A 22560-nucleotide genomic window follows, 5' to 3' on the forward strand; every position below is an offset into this window, starting at 1 on the left:
ACTTTGCCTCTGTCACTCTAATTTACTCTTACTCTAATTTACTAATTTACTCTTTACTCTAATTTACTACAAGACATGTTGGAAAAGGAGCTTGGCAAATGCCTTGTGTTTTCTTCTACGTGTCTTCTCTGTTAAAGGTCTTACTAGTTTTGTATCATTAAAATGCATTAAATCCTACTCATTTAATAGCTAACTTCATAAAGCAGAAAACTTGGTTATGGTGCTGGATGACTGACCAGACACTTATAAGTAATATCCAAGTCATATACTAAGTTATACACGCACTAGTTATTTACTACTGTGTAACACAATAGTGCACTTGTAGCCCAGGAAGCTCAAGTCTTCCAGGAAACAATTAGAAGCCTATAAAGTGGCTTATTTTTTTAATTTCACTTTTACGTAATACAAACCTCTTTTTTAATGACTATTTCCTCTCGTTTCTCCATGTTTTCCTGTTCCAACTTCATGAGTTCTCTCTGAATCTTTTGGCGCTTCATTTCCAAAGACAGCTCATGATCATAATCATAATTAACATCTCCATTATCAGAGTCTTTATTTAAAAAAAAGTAAATACATTAGTAAACAATTACATATGAAATAAATAATAATATTTAGCATACTGGATGCCAAGCATAAATATTTCCTTGACTTTTAAGCACTGCATGAATGGGTCAATGAAGCTAAGCCAGATCTCTTCTCCAATTATGTGTGTAAACCTGAAGTAAGGCCAGTTAGTTCCATACAACTTGCAGTTAAATTCTGAAACGTCATTAAAAAAACCACCTTAACTTATTTCAGAGACTTGCATCTATTATTAAGATGAGATAGCAAGGGAAACCCAGTAAACCATTTATTTATATTTAAATAACAAAAAAAAAAAAAAATTAAGAGTGTGTCTTCAGAAAGACAAAAAATATATAGAGCACTACTTAATTGGGAAATCTCACATGAAACGGATTTAAATAGTGATGCATGACACTTGAGGATTTTGTTTAATAGAGTATCCCACGAATCAATTGATACACTTATTTAATTACATCTACAAATTGATTTTAAAGTAAAAGAAGAGGTCTGTATGACCTCTTTCACTGGATAAATGCACACTTCAAGAGTTTATTTCTGATTTTTAAAGCATTATTACTCTTTGGTTTTCACATCAGAAAAGGTGCTATTTCTCTCACTTTTCTGTTAAGTCATGGCTAGTTAATAACATATGCTTCAAGCCTTGCAACTGAAATCTTACTGAAAATTAAAGCAGTTTTACTCACTCTGTTTACATTTCTTATTTTGTTTATGGCTATTTAAGTCTAATGCTCAAAAAGCACTTAGGAAAATAACTGTCAGAGAAAAGATAACTTCATTAAAAAGTCATTAGCTTTCACTCCCCTTGCTACACACAGGAACTATATAAAAGGTTTTGCAATAACTACACTCAGTCTACAAATTCCCTTCATGTGTCATGAATGCATGGGAACAGCTTATAGTGAGGTGCAGTTCCTAACAGTATAGGTTCTTTCCCAGTCCATTTGTCTGCTTATATAGCACTCACTAGAACTTAACAGACAGTAATTCTACTTCATCCATATAACTATGATCAACACTATTTTGAAAAAATCATCATTCTCAAGCCGAAAGCCTCAGTGTCTAAGACTTAAGACATTCATACTATAAATTTATATAGAACTTGAGGTTTTTATGTTCCAAGCTTTTTTGACTTAGATTCTATTTCCATGCATACATGTCATAGGTCAATGTTTCTTAAATCATGCCAAAAACAAAATTTAGAAAGGAGTGAAAATATATTATGGCTACTTTTCTATTCATGTATTATGCTTAAGACACAGCAAAACAATATTTGCAGCACTTACAGCATATACTATAGAAAAGCTACCTACCTAATGAAATTTACAGAGGAGCTCCATCCCACAAACAACTTGTAATATACTTTATTGCAAATACATTCGTTATAATCTGAATTCACTCAGAATGGATCAGGATTCCCATCTTCTCTTGCAATATTGTAACTACTTCTGAAACACTGACACTTACAAAACTACATAAACACCACAGTTCATTAGAAGCTGCTATAATTTCACTGTTAGGTGAACTTGGTGTCTAACAAAAGTGAAACTCAGGAGAGAGAGGAGAAAACAAAGACAGTCTTTTCCTCAACTGTCCACATATTAAACGGACAAGTATTATCAACAAGGACAACGAAATCACCTTTTAACCATTAAAAAAAAACCCCAAAACCCCACCCAAACAAAAACGACTACAGAAGGTAATGCAAGACACTTAGCACTCTTCGAGTGTTTTCAGAATATAAATAGTTCACCGATTGCTACCTTCAGCTGTTGTTATACTGATTCTAATGGAGCCCTTGTTAATGAGACAGTTCACACCATTACAAATTATGAAACAAAAACCTGCTGACTTTTGAATTCAAAGGAATTATGCTGTCTCCTCAAACTGACCAGGTTCAAAATTACTTTGAATTTAACTTGGATTCAACTAGCAATCTAAATGTGAAAGGTTCTGCCGTGAAGTAGCCTATGGCCAAGTTCCTTGTTGTCCGAGTCGTCAAAACAGAAAAAAGGAAAAAAAAAAAAAGCATGTGTTTTTAAAATAAGTTGGTTTTACTGTTGTAGCAGTCTAACTCAGATTGCTTCTTTGCTCTCCTCCAAAAATAAACATTAATGGCTACTGCATAAAAGTATTCTGCTTTACATACAGCCCAGTAACCTTGCAATTCTTTGAGCTGTAGGGGGACCATCAGTTTAATTATACTTACCTTCTCTATTTGTTTCCCAATCCCCATTTTCCTCTTCACTTTCTGGTGTTCTCTCCTTTGTAATTTTGATATCCTCCTTTTCTCTATGTCTTCCTCGTGAAGACTCTTTCTATAAAGGGAAAAATGCCGCATTAGAGTAAACAACTTAATTTTAAAGGAAGCCTGAAGAAGCAGGTATATTTTACATGGTATTTTGGCTGGGTTTTTTTTATCGTACAAAAAGCATTTTCCCCTTTAGCCTGTTGAACAAATACCTTCTTAAATAAGCAGAGACTCCACAGGCAACATGTTCTAATGCAATTTCATATAATCAGTATGCAAATAGCAGATGGGGAAAAGAGAAGAAAGGATTCATAAAATAAGAAGGTTTAAAGGCAGAGCAAGATTCAAGCATGTATCAGAGAATAAAGTTTAAAACAGGAACCGAAAGAACAGATCAGGTTCTTAAGACCAGAAGTTCAATGAACATTTAAAGAGTATAATTTTAACAGCTTGAGTAAGATTTCTCAGCTGTAAATAAGAATATTTATATGCAAGGCAGATGAGCCTCAGAAGCTGAACCATTTAACTCTCCAGAGGATGAAGCGTGTGTGTGTGGGAGATGATAAAATAAAAAAAAAACAGAGACCCTTGGCTGGCAGAAAGAAGGGGGAAAAAGTCTAAAGCAACACACTGGAATCAAGTTTTGTTGATAGCTTTATATTTGAACTTTCACTGGCCCCAAGTTATCAAACAAGTCTAACTATTGCAGTAGCACCCATTTTGCATGTGGCAGATAGTCCTGTGGACAACCTAAGGAAGCCAGAGACTATTCTCACAGGAAAGAAGATAATTTCAAAAGGCAACTGAACCTGTGCTGCTCTTCTCCCCCTGCTAAATTCCAGTAGTAAAGCTGCGCAGTTGCATCATTGCCTCTGCTGAATTGACATTCTCTAAATAATCTACCTGGGCTCAAGTGGAGTACAGGACAAAGTTTTTTCACTATTTGCAAAAAAAAGAACATTCAAGCTTACAAGTATCTCAGGTTAATTTATTAAGTAGAAAACCAGAAAGAGCAAATAATGAAAGTCTGTCCCATATCCCTTTTGTTCTCACCTCTCATAGTGCCTTCTTTTGTCTTTTGGGGATTCTTCAGTGTTGGTATGTAGGAACTTTTGTTTTTATGCCAAGAAAAGGAGATGCCTGAGAATTTCACTAGCTATTCCTTATTAAGACTTAGATCTTGACTTAATTTAAACCCTTAACATTACCTTAGAAACACAGTAAGGAAATAATATAACATTGTGGCTAGTCACTCCCAAGTGTGGATAGTCACTTCCAAGTGAGTAAAAAAGTCAACTATTCCTTTTTATTCACTAACAATGTGAAAATCTTATCTCTAGTTTAATGACATAAACGATGACAGAACAAGTACTGCATTTATTTTACCTAGTGAGCTAAACCAGAAGCTTCAATGCACAGTTATCTTCAAGCCTCTCGTCTTGACGCATTCAGTATATCATATTCAAAGCCTTAGAAGGTTTGGGAAAGACTGACCAGTCACTACATAACATGAAGGAACTTCATATTGAAGAACTAATTTGTGTCATGTTTAATTTAAAGCAGCTTGTAGAATAAGGAAAAAAAGGTTTTTCTCCATTTCATGACAGGATCTCTAAAATGATGCACAAGACCCTAACCTATCAAGTGATGTTGGTTGCTGACATCAACTGCAGACAAGCCTACATCAACTAAACCATCATCACAACATGTACTAAAGACATTTCAGTCTAAGAGCAAGAATGGTACTATGCTCCAAAGCAATTTACTTTAAAAGAAAACTATGAGATCTGAAAACCTGTAACTTTATCAACAAGCCTCTCCTGCAACCATTCTTTTTTTCTTAGAGTATCTCAATTTTTCTAGACTGCCTTCCTTGAAGGCTGCATCTGTTCTATTAAACTGTGTACTTCTGCTATATACTCCAACTAATTCCTACAATATAAACAAACAATAAACGTAATTTCTTAAATACAAATAATAGTTTCTATTAATTCAAGACTATTTGTTACTAGCAAACTGAAATACGCATGTTAGGACATCCTCTATATCCTAATTTTAAAAAATTCTAAAGCCAATTCCCCAACTTGTCAGCAGAGAACATGCAGGTAAGTCAAATGCTTCAAGACCAGTTTAATAACCCATGTTAAAAATACTACACAGCCTGTATGTATCTCGCCTACATCTCCAAACTTACAACCAAACACAAGTATCTTGAAACAGCCTGTATTTTCTCCTTTCAGTGGAGAGATTCAGTAGTGGCACAATCATACTTCTACAGTAGAACTGAGAACAAAAACATCTATGAAAGGAATTGTATTGAATTACTGAATATAAGGGAAGGGAATAGACAATTTTTATGCAAGCATGCTATTTTACAAGTCAGGACAACTTGATCCAAGCCCGTTCATACACTAAGTGACTTCAGTTTAGTTGTCAGGAAAAAAGATTCTGGTAACATCGCATCTTGAAAAACAAATCTCAATTAAGAAATTGAGTATCTTTTCCTGGGGCACACAAATCAAGAATTTAAGTTATGATGGTTTAGAACACATATTTGAATTTTCTCATCGAAAAGTCTTCAACATACTCCCTTTATTGTACTTGTTCCACTTACAACACATTTAATTCCCTCATATTATGGGAGTAAATATTTCCTTCATATCCTTATAGACCATCTTGTACTTTACACAGGTTTTTTTCATCTCTCCCTTAATAAGCCAAGAATAAAATAAGTCAAGCTCCTAAAGGCCAATAGCATGTCTTTCACTTGTACTTGAAGATGCTGCATCCACTTCAGCCACACTTGTAAACTACTTCTCTGCAGACTCTGAAAAAATGCCATTTACTAGATGAGAAACAATAAACTTTCATAATAATATAATTATTTACTAAAAAAAAAAAAAAAAATCGTGTAATGTCCTAAGAGTAAACAACAACTTAGTAGACTTTGTCCTGTTTTCATGTATGTGCTCACAATTAAACTATTTACATGTGTTAGATAGATGATTACAGTTTAATGTTGACCTTCAGGAGAAATGCTACTTAAGAAAGGAAAAAAAATATGACATTATGGCTGAATTCTGTGAGATTTTACTTAATTTAATGTCTACTTAAGTTGAAGTTCCACACCCCGTAAGATGATCAGCACTCTACAGCACAAGACTTGATGTCTACTTGAATGAATTTCCCACTACAGCCAGAAGAGTTTGGCCAAGCACAAAAGGACTCATCCAGCCTGCAAACCATGGTTCTAGCCACGAAATGTTATTTTGCCAACACCGAAGGAGAGAGTATTTATAAGACTCTTACAACCTACAACTGTTACAAGGCAGAAGCTTCAGTTTCAGCCTTATCAGCACATGTGCATGCAGCAGCAATACAAACTAATTCAAAAGCACGTATTCCTTTAAATCTAGAATAAGCTATCATGTATTTCAGCTAGAATCTTTTGGGCAAGCACAGTACTATTTTGCTCTAGGTATAATACCTTTATAGTGTAAACTACTACCACACTACACAAACATACAAGAAAATGAATCTGAAGTTTCCCTGAAATGAACAGGTATTGTTTCCATTTCAGAGATGGAAGGCAACGCTGACTTCCATTTCCAGTGGAGATATTGAAAAGCCACAGTGACAAAAAGCACAGATATGAAACAAGTGATACACATTCCTTACAAAAACCTTTCCTAAATGTACATTAAGTTCTTCCCACTGTTTCTCCCAAATCACACACACCTCCCAGGTAATACTTTAGGTAATACTTCACATACTCCAATGTAACTGTCTTCTCATAATACAGAAAAAAATTCAACATAAACATTTCCAACTAAATACAATAATGGCAGGAACCTTATCTAATTATTTGTATAATAATTGATACACTAACATACAGTGCTGAAATAATTCCAAACACAAATCTGAGAAACACAGAAAAAACTGAGTTCAATGTAGTTTCCACGTAACGCAGTATATTGTCTCTGAAAATAATAGTACAAGACATGAAGAAATAGTAAGTGATATATTCTATAAGCTGTCCACATAGGAAGTTTCTTCCTAAATACATACAGATTGTACTAGTTATCTTATGTCTCCAAAGAACAAGAAATCTCTTCTAAAAAGATTTTATACTACTTATACTGTCTCAACTTTTTGTGGAACCTATTCAGGTTTTTGACTGTATCTTCTGGCAATCAGGTAGAATTTTCATATATAACATAAATAGCGTTCCCCCTTGTCATTTTCAAATTTGCCACTCTTTCTACTGGGATAAAGTATGAATATGACGCATCTAATTTACATTCTCTCAATCATACATTATATGCATTCACCACATGTCCTTTCTCCTCTCCGGTCTCTTTCTCACCTCCTTGCCCACTTCAAAAAGACCTTTGACTTTATTTTCTTGCATATGGGTGATCACAACCAAACAGCATTTCAAATAAAACTGGACCATGAATTTCTACATCATAATATTGATCATTTTCTATTTCATTTTTATATACCTGAGCGTTTGCTTCTGCACCTGTGACTGCATTTTGAACAGATGGTTTCATTGAGCTGTCCACAATAACTTCTTTTTCTACTATTTTTTTTTCAAGTTATTTTTAAAATATTCATTCACGATTTTTTGTTTTAAATACTTTCTTCATTGTGCATTACCTTGCACTTGCCAACACCAAGTTTCATCTGCCATTGTACTGCCAAAAACTATCTTTCCCCAGCCCCTATGGCATTCCTCAGACTTTCATAATCTCAACTACTGTTTTTGTATCTTCCGCAAAGTTTGACATTTGCCATGTCCAACATCTTTTCCACATTCTTAAAAAGTTATAGCTCTTTAGATGAAGCACCATAGCATCCTCTGTAACTTCATCATTTGAAATTAATCTAAAATTTTTCCCTTAGTTGGCTTCTAAACCTGACAATATTATACCCGCTGTTCTTTGACTATATGCCTCAAAAGCCTTGTTTCAAAAGAAGCTATTTAAGGTTTCACCTGTATCAGACAGTTTTCTCTTAGCTACTGCTCTCCGTTAAAAGTTTCAGGCTAGTAGACTGGTGAAGCACAAATTTTGTCTGCAGGAACAGTGCTGTTCTTTGGTTTGTTTTTTTTTTTAAGAAAACACAATTATGAAACTTTTTATGGAACAAGCTACTTTTTGCTATTTCAAAACAAAGTTAAGACTTCTTATCCAGCTCCTCTCTTATCCCAAAAGCTTTAGTAAGAGATGGAAACATCAGATGTTAGAGCTCCACCACAGTAGCAGCTCTAACGATGGAGCAAGATTTTTGTTAGCAGTTCAGTCACTTCAGTCTTCTGTTCTTTTAGATATCCTGGTTCTTTGCAATGCAACTCTTGACGCCTGTCCCTCTTCATCTATTTGTTCCAGAATATTTTCTTTGGATATTCCATATTTTGAGAGTTGCCTCCATGCAACTAATACAAAAGCTCAGTGGTTTCCTCAGCCTTCTGTTTTATGAGATTGAAGCAGAGTATTTTTTTCTCTGCAGTGTGCTTATCCTGTAAATAATTCTTTGGTACTTTAACAGACCCACTAATTCTCCAATTCCTTTTGATTCCTGCTTCCAGTTCACCTTTACTTGGGGTTTAGTTGTTTAAGAGTATTTTATTATTACATTAATAGAACACTATAAAAAGCAGGGTTAACTAACCAAAAGTAAGAATTACATCAAAATTAGAGTTGTACCAGGAGAGAAGAAGTTACAGTAAATTTTTAATAATGGTTGGAAAAAACACTTTTCCCACCAACCATGTACTCAATAACTGAACAGTTTATTCAAACTATTAGAAAATAAAAGAAACACATTTAAGTAAAAGAGTAAAAAGATTGAAAGTTTACACAAATTAACAGCAACTGAAAACATGATTGGAAGGTAAGCCATTCTGTTAATTTAATGATAGCAGCTGCTGTTGATTTCTTTACACCTGACATAAAAATTCATTTTTCACAGCAAGTAGGAACAGACCGAGAGGGGGAAAAAAAAAAAAAAAGAATTCTGTTAATACCTGCAGAAGCAAAACTGATTTTTTACAAATAAAAACTTTTAATCATTATTCATATGAAGATGGTCTTAAAAAACATGACGCAGGAATACACTGGTGCTACTGTTACACAGGTGCAGGGTCACACCACCAACTCTACCCCTATTTGTTTGTAACATTAGGAACAGATAACATAATAACAGATAATTTAAAAATAAGTAACTTCTGATATTTAAGGGGTAGAGGGTTGCAGAAAGATGATTAGAAAATGGGAACGATAATGAATGAATTTTTTTCAAAATCCAAAAGTGAGCAGTTGGGATGGCTGATGAGTATGTCAGGAGGAAGACGAAATGAACCAGCACAACAGTAACTGCATGGTCTCATCAAAAGCAGATTTGGGATGAACAGCTGGAGTCAGGATACGTGTAAACAACGGATATAAAAAAGTGTTGGGGGAAAAATAGTGGATGATTGGAACAATGGTTAATACACTTTCTTGGTAATAATCAAAGAGTCTGCACTGTTATTAAATACCTGTTTATCAGTATTTATAATGTACTTTACTCTGCGGGATTTATAAAATCTTTGGGAACCAGAAGACCAGAAAGTGCTATAAAATTGCAAAATCATACAATTGTTAAGACACTTCATAATAAAATGTCACATGCTACATACAAAATGATAAGTTCATTAAAACGTTTTAAGTATTACAAGTCACCACGATCAGGTTTCTAGGACACACTGCCCAATTGCTACTGAGGGATTCTGGAGTTCTGCAAACTCCATTCTTACCCTAACAGGAGAGGATGATTCCTCTGTACTTCGTTTCTGTGGCTCTGCCTCAACGTCTTGACGTTTGTTCTTCATTCTTTCCCGAAGATCTCCAGTGGGTCTTTCTGGTGACCTGTATAATACAGAAACATCATATAACCAGTTCTATGGGACTATTTTTAAAGGAATACAATCTGTCTTTTAATTACTTTTTTTATTAGTATATACAGAAAGATCTAAACCTCCCACCCAAAAGCGAAGTGGATGAATAAAAAAAAATTCCATTCTAATGGGCTTAAGCATTCTAAAAAACCAACTCTTTCAGAACATCAAGGAAGACTTGACTCTAAGAAGAAAAATTACTTGTGTGTATATATGGCGTGTCTCAGTTACTACTCTAGATCAGCCTCAGGTGAACCTATCCAGAACAAATCATCTTTTTCCAACCATCATGCAAATGTGTTTCACAATCACTCCTACCAAGTCTTTAAAGGTATCTTTAGCCTTCTCCATATTCTAAGCTGCACGAATTTTAATATATATATTTTTTATATATATATATATATAAAAATACAATTAATGCAGAGTCAAACTACCGTAGACTAGCAATGATAGTCACACAGAAGCACAACTATGAATACGGATGAAGTCTGCAAGTGGAGATAACGTGACCTAGGTGCCATCCCTCCCATGACCTCGGTGAGACTGCCACACAAAATAACACTGTTGCAAGACCATGCACCAGAAATTCACTCTTGGAGGCCTCCTCCATTTTCCATTTTGCAGTAACATAATTATTTCATTATTTAATTACAAAATATTGGATGAACTCTACTAGTCATGCAACTTTAAGGTATATTTTCTGTAAAAGGTATTACTGTGATGTGGAAAGGGAGGGGGAACATCCTACACTACCACAAGACATCTATATAATTTTGTCACCTCCTAGTATGGATTCACAAGTTCATTTATTCCTTACGGGTTAAAAGAGAACAACTCTTGCATTCAAACAAGTTCCTAAGCAAAGGGGATGTAGGAGCTGCTTCAAATGATCTTTCAGTTCAAGAAAATAAATTTTCTCTTCATATAAATCTGGCTTGATACTGAGTTTGATACTTCTGTGATGGCTGTTAGCCGTAATTACAGAGTCTTCTGTGAAATGGTTGCATGAAAGTACTGGATCTGTACCTATCAGTTTACACTAAAGAATCAAAAAAATACTGATGCTGCCTTAGTTGATTAGAAGAGTTATATATAATAATTGAATAATGAAATTTGCATTTGTTTTGTTTTTCAGACTGAATTAGGGTTTCCATTTAGAAAGTGTTGTTTCTCCCACCCTTCCTCTGTCACATAATACACAAAGGGTAAACTGTCTTTCACAGTTTATGCATACAAAAATCTAAATTAATATCTCACTTTCAACCTGTGCGTATTTGAAAAACAGTAATTGGTTTCCACTTCCTCTTTTGCAATGTTATCTATATTTAGTTCTTCAAACTGCATCATAAAGTTAAGTGTTTTAGGGTCTAAGAAGAAAAAGACCAGTGATTGCTCTCATTTTTAAATGCATTTAATTCTTCATGAAGTTGTAAATACAGGTCAATCTAGATCAGAGTAAAGGTACAAAACAGTAGTGTGCGGCTTCTTTCAGCACTAAGAAGAGTCAAATAATATCCAGCATACAAATAAAAACAAGTTATCTTCTTTGCATGCATGATTATATAATTTTTAAAGCGTCTGGCTTTAGCAAAGTTATGATTCAAGTTATCTTTTTTCCCCCTCCCCCCATCTTAGAAAGATAATTCCTTTGCATTACCAAAACTCTCTGAAGCATTCCAACCAGCAGCTACCTCAACAAATAACTGTCTTTCAACATTAAAGTGGCAATTCAATGCCTTAATTTTTAATAATATTTCAGCTATGCCACAAAGGATTTGGATTTGTGAAACTGAGAATTAATATAAAAGGCAAAAGGATTATAGATAATGTACTAGTAACATTGTTCAAGAGGAGCAATTTCAGGAAAAACTCCAGTAGCTGAAGGAGAAAGCAAGAGAACTTACACTGAATGCAGCTCATGTACTTTCTAGAGAGACATCTGATATTTTCTACTTTTTTTTTTTTTTTTTTTTGAAGTTATACACTGGAGTGAAAAAACATCCAAACCATTTCACCTTCAATTAATACCTTTTTCAGTATGGGAAGGAAGAAAAAACTTATTTTGTTAAAACATTATTCAAACCTACTTAAAGATTACAAAAGTAATCAAGAAATCACAGAAATGAAAAAAGCTATAGCTTCAGGGTTGAGTTTGTTGGTGGTTTTTGTTTGGTTTTGTTGGTTTGGGTTTCTTTTTTCAGCTTTAGGAGAACACTGGAGCAAAGTCATGGTAATCACCCTACCCCTCCTTCCCAAAAAAACATCATAACCCCCCCCAAAGTCTAATAAAATAAGACTGAAAATTTATCAAATTTTAAGAAATAATTACTCAGGAAGCTGTGACTGTTTTCAGATACTTAATGCACAGAAAAACAAGCTGGTCTACTAGCTGATTTTTCTTTCAGGTGTACCACAATTTTAATTTTACACAATGGCTTCTTTTCTACATAACTTTCCCCTGCTCCTCCTCCAAAAGGGATCTTTGGTTATACCAGGTAATGCACACTGCTGAATTTCAGCAGATGAACTGTAGACTTAAAATGGTAGTTAAGATGTTGTGGCTAGACTGCAACCGGTAGAACCTTTCACACAAAAGGCTCCACAGCATTATCCCTGTACACTGAAAGAAGAAAACTACTCAATGAAAACTTTCTCTTTAATGACTTAATATTTTGCGCTGGGCCCATCTTTTCAATAAGGCCTAAAATGCAGAATTTCATCATTTCAAATTTTAAGCAGTGCAGTTAAGTGACTTTAAACAGCATTACTTCCTGCAACAGTTCAGTTCTCCATATTCAGCGGCTCAGTTAGGAAATGCACATTCATAACAGCGCCTCCATTTGCTTCTGTACCTCTTACAGTGTCAGGAACAACTACCTAGCAACAGGCACACGTTACAACACACCTATCTGAGAATATCTCTGTGTGTGTGTGCGCACACACATGCGTGTATAGGCAGATGACAATTATTAGTGTATAATGTACATATTCCAATTGAATGCTCATAAAACATTGTCCCGTTTTTCAGTCTCCCATACATTTGAACCTTGCAAAATCCATACGTTCTTACCTAATATTACTGCTGGTTTGGTATGGTTTTTAAATCCAGTGTAATGATCCAGAATGAAGAGGATCAGACAGGTTAAGAGAGGGATGCTACGATGGCATAGATCCTGACAACGCTGTAAGACAACCAGCAGCAAGCTGCCAAGCAACTAACCAACAATCTAGTTGTGGAGCAAGAGAGCAAAATTCCTTGTGTGATAGCATGTTTACACACAGCTCTTTCCTTGATAGCTTCTCCTTACTTCAGATGCCTGGAAGACTGGCAAGTCTATTACTGAATTCTTAATATCCTCATCAGGAAAGCTTTATATATAAAAACATGCTAGGTTTTATTTTTGTAACAGCAAGATTAAAATTCATGCTGTGAGAGGCAGGATTAACGCTGAGATGGAGTTATAATCAAACCAGATTTAAGAGTCTTTTTCACACTTTAGAGCCAAGTTTTCCTACTGTCTGGTGATGTTCTGAACTATGGGAGGCATTATGGTCAGATAAAACCATTAATAATGAGATTTATTTCAGACAGGTATGAAATTGAAGGGGCAAGACAGAAAGGCAGCAAGATGTGCTTTGTCCTACCAAACTGCTTACAAAGCAGACAAAAGACTTCACCAGCAAGCCTGGCAGAACACATGTAGACACGCCGCCATTATGTTGCCCCAGATACTTTAACAAGAGTACTGCTTGAACTGAACTGATGTGGAAGCAGCATTAGCTTGGCTTGCAAGAAGCCAATAAATTGCATTCAAAATAGACGGATAACGTTTGTAAAAATCTCTGTAACGTTAAATGGCATGAAAATGCCAGTGTTTTATTATGTACGTAAAACAGCTTTTTCTGTGCATGGCCAAGAGCTATCATTATAAACTTCTGAAGACAATCATGCTTTTTTCATTTGTCTGTTTTGGTGTGTGGGTGGGTGGGCAGGTAGGGGCTTCCTCCCCCTTTTTATTTTTAAGAACACCTTTATTAAATGTTGACTGTATCAGGCAAATAAGCAGCAAGATTTGTCCTTTGACTTTTTCATATAGTCCTAGTAAAAAAAAGTTAGCAATAAAAAGAAGTAAATCAACATTATTCTTAAATGTCAGTGGTGACAGTGAAGCAGAAACACAGCTTTAATCATTAGAAGAAACACCACTTTTCTTCAAATGACCAAGAACTATGCACTGAGTGTTCCAAACACTGAAAGCAAGGAGAAAGTGACATTCTAACAGTTTTAAAATTTAATCTCTACCAGTAAATCACTCCTTTTTCCCATTTGGAACATTCAGTACAGAACAGAGTAAAATCTTTTACACACTGAAAGAAACATTAAACTCAGTGATATATTTTGTATCCCACCTGCTACCACCTTAGAAGCAATGGAGGATCAAACAAGCAAAGTCAAGATCATCCTGAGAGTATGCCACAGGAATAGGAAAAAGAACCAGAAACAGAACCCTAACCTCATGCCAACCTTCCTGTTGTTGCTTTACACTGATGCTTCAGTGTGCCCATCCATAATCTAGAAGTAACATTGACATTACTGTAGCATTATGAAGCACAGTTGTTTGTAAAATGTGAAGCCCTCATACAAAGAGGTACCCTGTTAAAACTACACTATCTTTTTGTCCTTTATAGCAAGAATATTACAAACTTACTGCTACATTTAGTTTCAGTTAAGTAAGGTGTTATGCCACACAAAGGACAGCCAAAAAAAAAATTTTAAAATTATAGTAACATATGAAGAGGCAGATAATAAAAAACATTCTCTTCTGAAAAATGAAGTAACTTTTTGATCTCCTATGATACAGGATATTTGTTCTATATCTGACAGATAAAGTCACAAAACTATGTTTTGAAGAGAAGTGTTTTCTCACAACAGGAGAGAAAGGAGAGACACCTTATTCATCAGACAATATAGCGAAGGCAGAAGGGCTGCAAGTATGTGAGTACTGCTGTAAGTAGTTGCAAAAGGGCATTTTAGTAAAGGACAGAAAGGGATATCAGAAGCTGCAGTGACACTACGCAAAAAAAAAAATATTAAGGTACTTGAACTTCCCATTTCAAGTAATGTAAGAAATTAATCTGCATCCAGCAGACTCCATTCATTTTTTAAAGCTACATACACACAAAAATCCTGGGAAAACCCACTGCAAGTTGCCAAAGTAATTATTTTGAGCAGCTTCACAATGCAATTGGTTATTGATAAAACATACCATTAGGCACACCACAGCATTTCACTTTAAAAAAAAAAAACAGAAGACAGTTGCAAAAGCTATTTTCCTACAGCATGTGAAGAATTCAAAGTGAGTTCTTGATTTACCTTCTATAACTGCTGCTATAGCCTTTACCTCGTGGTGAAGGGCCATGTACGAATCTACATGTGTTCCCATAGAGGCAGTTGCCAGTCTTCAGCCAGTTACGGCACTGTGTCTAAGAGACAGACATTACTAGGTGAATTTCACACTCATTTTTGGAAATACCATTGGTGTGAGTGTGGCAGAACAAACAAATGACTCCACATTAACTCCCATTTATCCGTAATTTCTGTCCACCAGTAATATAACTAATTAAAAAAAAAATAATCAACAATGAGCATCAGGTCTGGCAGAGAAAAATTTAGGTTGGTGGAAATACTATTAATATGTACAGTACTACTGCTCCTCTCCAGAAGCTGGGACAACACACGTTATCTGAAAATTCTAGTATTAGTATGTTGAACATCCATGCGTTAAGGAGTTCTTTTCACCTTTACTAACATCAGTGACATCTGAGTATTTGGTACTTGTGAGCTACTCTTTCCCACCACCTAAATCCTGGAAAAGAAGATGCTGGGGTGGGGAGGAAAAGAAGAACACTTTTACAACTCACCTCTGCAGTACTTCCAGTGCTGGGTCCAAGCCTTTCAAACACACTGGGTCTTCGGGATGTGCTATCGGATATGGTCTTGGTATTTTCCACTGTGACCTTCCTTCTAATTTTTGACATTTTGTACTACTTCAACCAAAAAAAAAAAGCAAAACTGTAAAATCCTTCAGTTTGGGGCTACTGACACTGAACTCACATGAATAAAATAGTATGATATACGTTGTAAGAGCTGCTGCAGAGGTGATGAAGAAAGAAAAAGAAGTCATAAATGAGTGAAATGTATCTAATAACAAGGAATGCCTCTGATTTGAACTAGTCAGCTGAACACCAGTAATGATAATTTTTCTTTTTATTTTATGACCTGCTTTGGATTCTTCAGCTTCCCTTTGGGAAAGATCATATGACACGTTATTCATTTAGGCAGCAAACACCACACAGAACAGATGCTTTCCTTCGTCATGTATTTTTTGTGCATGAACTCAAGTGACTTCAAGTGAAAAGAACCTTTAATGTTACTTCACCAACCTCTCAGAAACAGGTTCTGACCGCTAAAAACGGCTCCCATTTTCAGAAACAAATCTCCAAAAATAAGAGCTCCATTTTTTTCCCCCCTTTGTTGTGTGTGACAACCTATTGAAAACCACCTTGATATCATCCACAGTTTGTGTTTGTTACTGGTTTATATCCTACAATTATTTGGAACCACCTGAGTTTAGAAAAAACCAAAACCCCCACAACAGTAACACACTTCTTAAGCGTCTCAAGAAGTAACTCCTTTTCATTAAGAAAAACAGGTTTTAAAGCAAATACAGCATAAATTTGATAAATAAGAAGTCACAATTTATCTTACCTGAGAAAGGAAGGAGTTATTGAATACAGAAAGAAAACCATATTTAAAAAAAAAGGAAGATACATATTTAGCACTAGAGACAGGTTGTAGAAAAAGGGCAAAATGGGGTCCAAAAACTATTGTCCATTCTTTAAATGCTACTTGATCTACACAGAAATAAAATCAATTCGGGAAAATCTGCCAGCTGCTGGACAATTTATATACAGCTCAAAAAACCACCTCTTCATTGTACTGCAAAGTGCCATCATTCTACAGCTCAGTAGTCAGTATAACATGATTAGCGAAACACTAATCTCCTACCCTTCTGCTGTCTCTTCTGCTCCTATCCACATGTCACTGCATTTAGAACACACACGCTTAAGCTAATTTCTCATACACAAACAGGTTAAAAATGACAAAAAGCTCATCTATTCAGTCAGAATAATACAAATTTAAACACCCAGCAGATTGGATTAATACAAATTTTCACTGATCTGATCAGCAATATGTTCCCATAGCATTCAGATTGTAAGGTTCCATTATACAGCAAAAAATTTTATAATGTATAAATGTGGACAAATGTACATAAAACATAATACTGCTGTAACTTATATTTTACAACTTGATACTTCAGTAATACCTGGTTTTCTCCCTTGTACCTTGGTGAAACTTCATTATCTGAATCCTATGGTTACTTCAGCGACAAGACCTCCCTAGAAGTCTGACACCTGTGCACTTTCTACAAACAAAACTCCGTGCTGAAGCTCTTGCTAAGCACTTTAGCTCCTTTATAAACAACAGAAGAAAGCAAGTATACTATGTACTTGAGAGATTTCTCAGCTCAGCTCTAGTGACTACTTCTCCAAGCCTTTGATTATCTGAAGAATTTGATCTCATAAGTAAGGTTCAGATAACCAAGACGTTAACCAAGATGCTCAGAGAGGGCAGAAGTTAACCATGTGGTATATACCAGACATTAAAAACAATGGTTAACATCAATTAGTGGAAGCAGACAGTGAAACAGTAGAATTTGCCAGTAGTAGGAAACTATTTGGGTTAGTAAAAACTGTGGAGAATAGAGATTTCCAGAAAGATCTAATTGAGTTAGAAAATTGAGTAATACAACAGCAGATGAAATGCAAATAAACATAATGTAATGCACACAAGGAGAAATGATTTTATCTAAATACTTGATGAGTTCAAATTAGTCCAGTCTTCTGAGAAAAATAATTAGGAGTCATTGTGGACAGCTCAATGTGCAGCAGTAGTTATAAAGTCTGACAGGATAAACCATTGAAGTTAGAAAGCAAAACAATACCACATCTCACCTAGCTGAGCACCCTTCCATTTCAGGATTGTTTCCCACTGTATTTCAGCAAAAAAACCCACTGAATTTGTAAGGTTTCATGCACCTACACCCTTTAATAGAGGATACAAAAATCAACTGACATATCCAAAAGCATTTTTAGTAAGACGACCATGTACCAAACACTGAGTTTGGTTTAAATATTTACAGTAAGAAGAGCCATATCTGAAATAAAAAGGTTTAGAAGAACGGCACTGGCAGTGGCATAGGGAGAAGGTTCAACACATGAAGAACAGATAAAATGAGTGCATCTAATACATAAGTACAGTACACACTGACATGATAGCAGTATACAAATACAAAAAAAATTACATTCATTTTGCCTCCTAATTTGAATATCCTTTTATTTTCGAAGAAACAGAGGCAAAACATCTTTTATTAAATGTTACTTTTTACCCAGAATAGTACCTTCTTAGAATTAGCTTCTATAGGAAGTTATGATGATGACTAGGCTTAAAAAGGATAGTTATAAACATGGAGAGGATGAAGGGGGTAACATCATCATAACTGAACAGATAATTTCATTCCAACTATACCTATTTCCCTATATTTTGGCCGTTGATTTCCTATAAGGAAACTAAGAGAACACCATCCAACCCTGAATCTTCTAAGGTTTGTAAAACCCCCTATTTTAAATAAAATAAAAACTTGGAATGTGAAACGAAAAACCATACTATTTCAGGTAGCATTCTGTCATTTCTATCCTTACATTCCAGCCCATATCCACCGGTTTGCAATTAAGAACAGATACTTTGTTAACAGAAGAGAGATTTCATGAGAAATCATTCTAAGCAAACAAAACCAGCATGCTGTGACTGCACAGCATATTACTTTCTGTATGCACATATTATCACATGAGGGCCTTACTCCTGCAACCAGAACTGCATGAGATTTCACTGTTAAGTGAATGTAGCTGCTATACAGGCTGCAGGATCAGAGTCCAGTCACATTATTCAGAGGCAAACTGAGGAATTTTCACTATGTCAAACATTACATTTGAGAGACTGTATCTGAAAATGCAGTCAGTCCCATTTTCATTCTTCAAAGACCAAGCAAGTTGGAAAAATAAAGAGACTATTAAAACAACATTGCAGTTGAAATCTCCGATGCATAACGGCAGTTTTATATTACTGACAAGCTTCCTTGCTTATAAACACGTACTGTGAGGGGGAAAAAATTGTTTAATTTCCAAATTTTTCAGACTGCACATTAATGGATAATCAAGAACAATTTAAATGGAACATCCCATAAAAACTCCCATAACTTGCTCAATTCTCCCACATTTTCATCTTATGTTGCTTTACCCTTGATGATCACAGTCCTGCTATCAATCCCACACTGATGGCCAGTGCAATGATTTTCCTTTCCGTCAAACACCTGTGTCTCTGAACTACCACCTCCTTATCAAACACTCACGTGGATCAGACAGCACCGAGTATCAGTGTGGACTGAGCCTTGAGCATTCATATTTCAACATTTCAAATAATTACTACCATGATTTTTTTTAAAAAAAGTTTCTAAGTAGAAAATTACGTACTTCTCTATTTCAGGTACATGACATTGCATTGCTAAATCTACTTAGGGGCACTGAAGTGTCTGCAACTTCTGAAACAGCTTACTACCACTAAATGAAATTAACTTTATACTCCTAAAATAAATTTTATAGCTAAGGTTTTAACTGTAAAGTATCACTTTTCCATACATAAATAAGATCCACGGGAATCTTTAATAATAAGTTAGAAATGTTTTAACACTATGATAACTCACTCACAGATGCATCTATGCTATTCTTTAAATGGAGTAACTTTTCCAGGGTGAGAGACAATCTGTTAATGACATTAATTATACTACCATTTGAAGTAAAATATATCTCAGTGTTACTGTATGAATAAATCTAAAATGTAGACAGACTTGAGAGAAGCAAGTATACCTAGTGGGCACTAACCAAGTAACGGAAATCAATGAAGCATGATATGATTGACATAATATCCAGTGAAATTCTGTATTTTTATTATCAGTACTCATAACATTTTGGTGTCAAGCATGCTTAACATTTTTCTTCAATAGAAGTATGATATTACATAAGCCACGATGAAGAGAAACACACCTGAAAACACCCGCTTTTCTGTTAGAAAAACCTAATCCAGTCCTCTGCAAAAATTAATCCTGCTTCTACAGGAAAACTAGAAACTGAGATGTAACAGAACAAAAGCAAAGTTCGCAAAAAACTATAAGGAGACAAAATCTCTTTAAGAAGTCCAAGACATCACTAGTAAGCATGTCAATGTCTGTGCACACATACGTGCACACCACACACAGGCTAGACATTATGTCACTTAAGAAAATCCTACCTGTGAAGTGATAAATAATATGCCATTTAAAATAACAAGCAAAATTTTAATTTTAAAATCCTACAGAAATTCAGATACAAACTGATTATAACACTCTAGGATAAACTAAATACCTGTGGACAACTAAATAACAGCTTAGAAAGAGGAAAATGTCAGTGCTTCCCTTCACTTTTCCAAATGAAGAGCTTTTACCTGAAAAGGTTTTGTTTCTGATTACAGTGTTAATGTTTCCACGTCACAATACTAATAAAATAGCAATATTTGAAGGAGCTCCACAGGTTTACTACCTAAAAATAATGCTAAAAATAGTAAAATGCGTTGTTAACCAACTTTCACAAAAATAGTCAAATACTGGTTGCACATTTATGCGACGTCAGTCTAGCACTCTTCAACTCACACAAAGAAGCCTGTTTGACAGAAAACTAGAAATTATTCCAAGTTTACTTTAACAACTCCATGCTGTTAACCCATCACCATATTAACTTGAACCTATCCCTCTAATTTAACGTATGGTATTTCTCCATTAGTAGTGATAAGCAACTGCTAATTATGTTTTCATAAGTATAAAATCATGGTTGGCATTCTACAGGTAAATAAATAAATTAAAACATCAGGCCCTAGTATCACAAAAGAAAGTATACAGTATTCCATTTCTTGTCCAACAAAGTCCTCATACTCAAAGAAGATGTTTCACCAGACTAAGGGACAGTCTATGCAGACTGGTGCGGACAGATAACAAGCTCACTCAGCCTTCATATCAAGTTTGTTGGATACACGTTATCTCCAATCTGCAAACTGGATCGCCACATTAGCGTGTTGTCACACTCAAGCAAACATGCTGAGAAGCAGGGTGTATTATCTTGGGCACAGCCACATATAGTCACACTTGTATAGTTTTCAGATACACTCAGGTCATGGGCTGAGTCTGTCCACTCCTGTCTGCACAGAGGCACCACAAGTGTTTCACCACCAGAGCAAGATCCCTTAAGGTCCTGGTTGCTAACCCACTCTCTGTCACAACCTGTTCTTCAAACAGTATTGCAGAAGGTCGACAAGAAATCAATGGTGGAGTGAGAATCCAGCAGAGAAGTCAAAGGTGAGGACCTAAGCAGACCATCCGTAACACTAACTCAACATGCCCAGTCTACAAGTTCTGGAAGGGATGGGAGTTAGCTGTAGCCGCTATCTAAAGAAATGGTGATGAGTGAATTTGTATGAGCAAAATTAGTAGTTTCCCTAAGCGCATAAAGCAGAAACTATTTTACTGCCAGAAAGTGGGAGAAGAACCCCATTGAAGCGGAAAAACCCCACGAACAGGGAAGATCCAAGCATCTGGGAGGAAGGCTCCAGCACGGCCACTGACTGATGGAACTGCACCCCGAGCAAACGGCTGGATGGCCGGCACCGCCAGGCACTCGCTCACCCGCGGCCCCCCAGCGGGCCGCCCCCAGCCCTCCCGGCCGCGCCCCCCTCCTCGGGGAGCCCCCAGGGCGCCTCCCAGCCTCGCACCGTGCTGGGCTGCCGGCGCGGGCGGGAGGGCGGCCCTTCCCCGCGGCGCAGCTCCGAAGGCCGAGCGCCCCCGAGCCCCGTCGACCCCGGTCCCCCGGGCCAGGGCGGGGCGGGGGGAAAAGGGGCGCGGAGGGCCGCCCCGCCCGCCTCTCCTCCCCTCACGGCCCTCCCCTCCCCCACCCTCCGCGCCCCCGGCCGCACTCACCTGCTCCTTCCGCTGCCGCGCCGCTCCCCGCCGCCTCCTCCGCCGCCGCCCGGGGCGGAGAGGGTGGGAGGGGGCGAGGGGGGAGTCCGTCCTCCCGGGCCTGAGCGCGGAGCGACACGGAGAGGAAGACGAGGAGCGCCACCCGCTCCCGCAGCCCAACGGCGCCCGCCGCTCCCGCCCTGCCCCCGCGCGCCAGGGCCGCTGGGTAACCGCCGCCGCGCGCGCCCTTCCCGGCGGCCCTCGCGCCGCCCGCCACGCCGTCGCTGGTGATGACGTCGCAGGGGGGAGGGCAGCGGCGGCGGGCCCGGAGGAAGCGGCCGCGCCGCCATGTTGGTGGAGGGCGGGGAAGGCGGGCTAGGCGGCCGCCCCGCGCGGGGCCTGCCTGCGGGCGGAAGCTGCCCGCCCGCCCGCCCCCCGGCTCTTCGCGGGGCTCCGGGAAGGCCGGCCGCTGGCTGGGTTGGCGTTCGCCGGCAGCTTTGGGCGTGCCCCAGGCATTTGCCCGGACGCCGTGGGTCTGCTAGTCCAGTTTCTTGGCCTGGGCCGATGAGGATTGTGGGGGTGATAAACGGTGTGCCTGAGGTGCAAGAAAGAATCACAGAATGGGT

General features: G+C 37.2%; 1 protein-coding gene across 6 annotated transcripts in view; it reads right to left on the reverse strand.

Moving 5' to 3' along the window:
• ZC3H13 (zinc finger CCCH-type containing 13) overlaps window positions 1-22012 on the reverse strand; it is a 46186-nt gene extending 24174 nt beyond the window's left edge. For 2 of the 6 annotated variants that reach the window (XM_076363644.1, XM_076363630.1), the window contains exons 1-6: window positions 21956-22008; window positions 15699-15824; window positions 15151-15260; window positions 9636-9747; window positions 2792-2900; window positions 411-550 (exon numbers count right to left, since the gene is read on the reverse strand). In XM_076363644.1, the coding sequence (XP_076219759.1) occupies window positions 411-550; window positions 2792-2900; window positions 9636-9747; window positions 15151-15260; window positions 15699-15815 (588 nt within the window). In that variant the 5' untranslated portion in view covers window positions 15816-15824; window positions 21956-22008. Of the gene's footprint in view, window positions 1-410; window positions 551-2791; window positions 2901-9635; window positions 9748-15150; window positions 15261-15698; window positions 15825-21955 lie in introns of those variants that run through there. The other 4 variants (XM_076363638.1, XM_076363654.1, XM_076363665.1 and 1 more) reach the window with 4 other exon arrangements.
• Window positions 22013-22560: the final 548 nt, after the last annotated feature.

Source organism: Aptenodytes patagonicus, chromosome 1 (assembly GCF_965638725.1).
Source record: "Aptenodytes patagonicus chromosome 1, bAptPat1.pri.cur, whole genome shotgun sequence".
Classification (NCBI taxonomy): domain Eukaryota; kingdom Metazoa; phylum Chordata; class Aves; order Sphenisciformes; family Spheniscidae; genus Aptenodytes; species Aptenodytes patagonicus.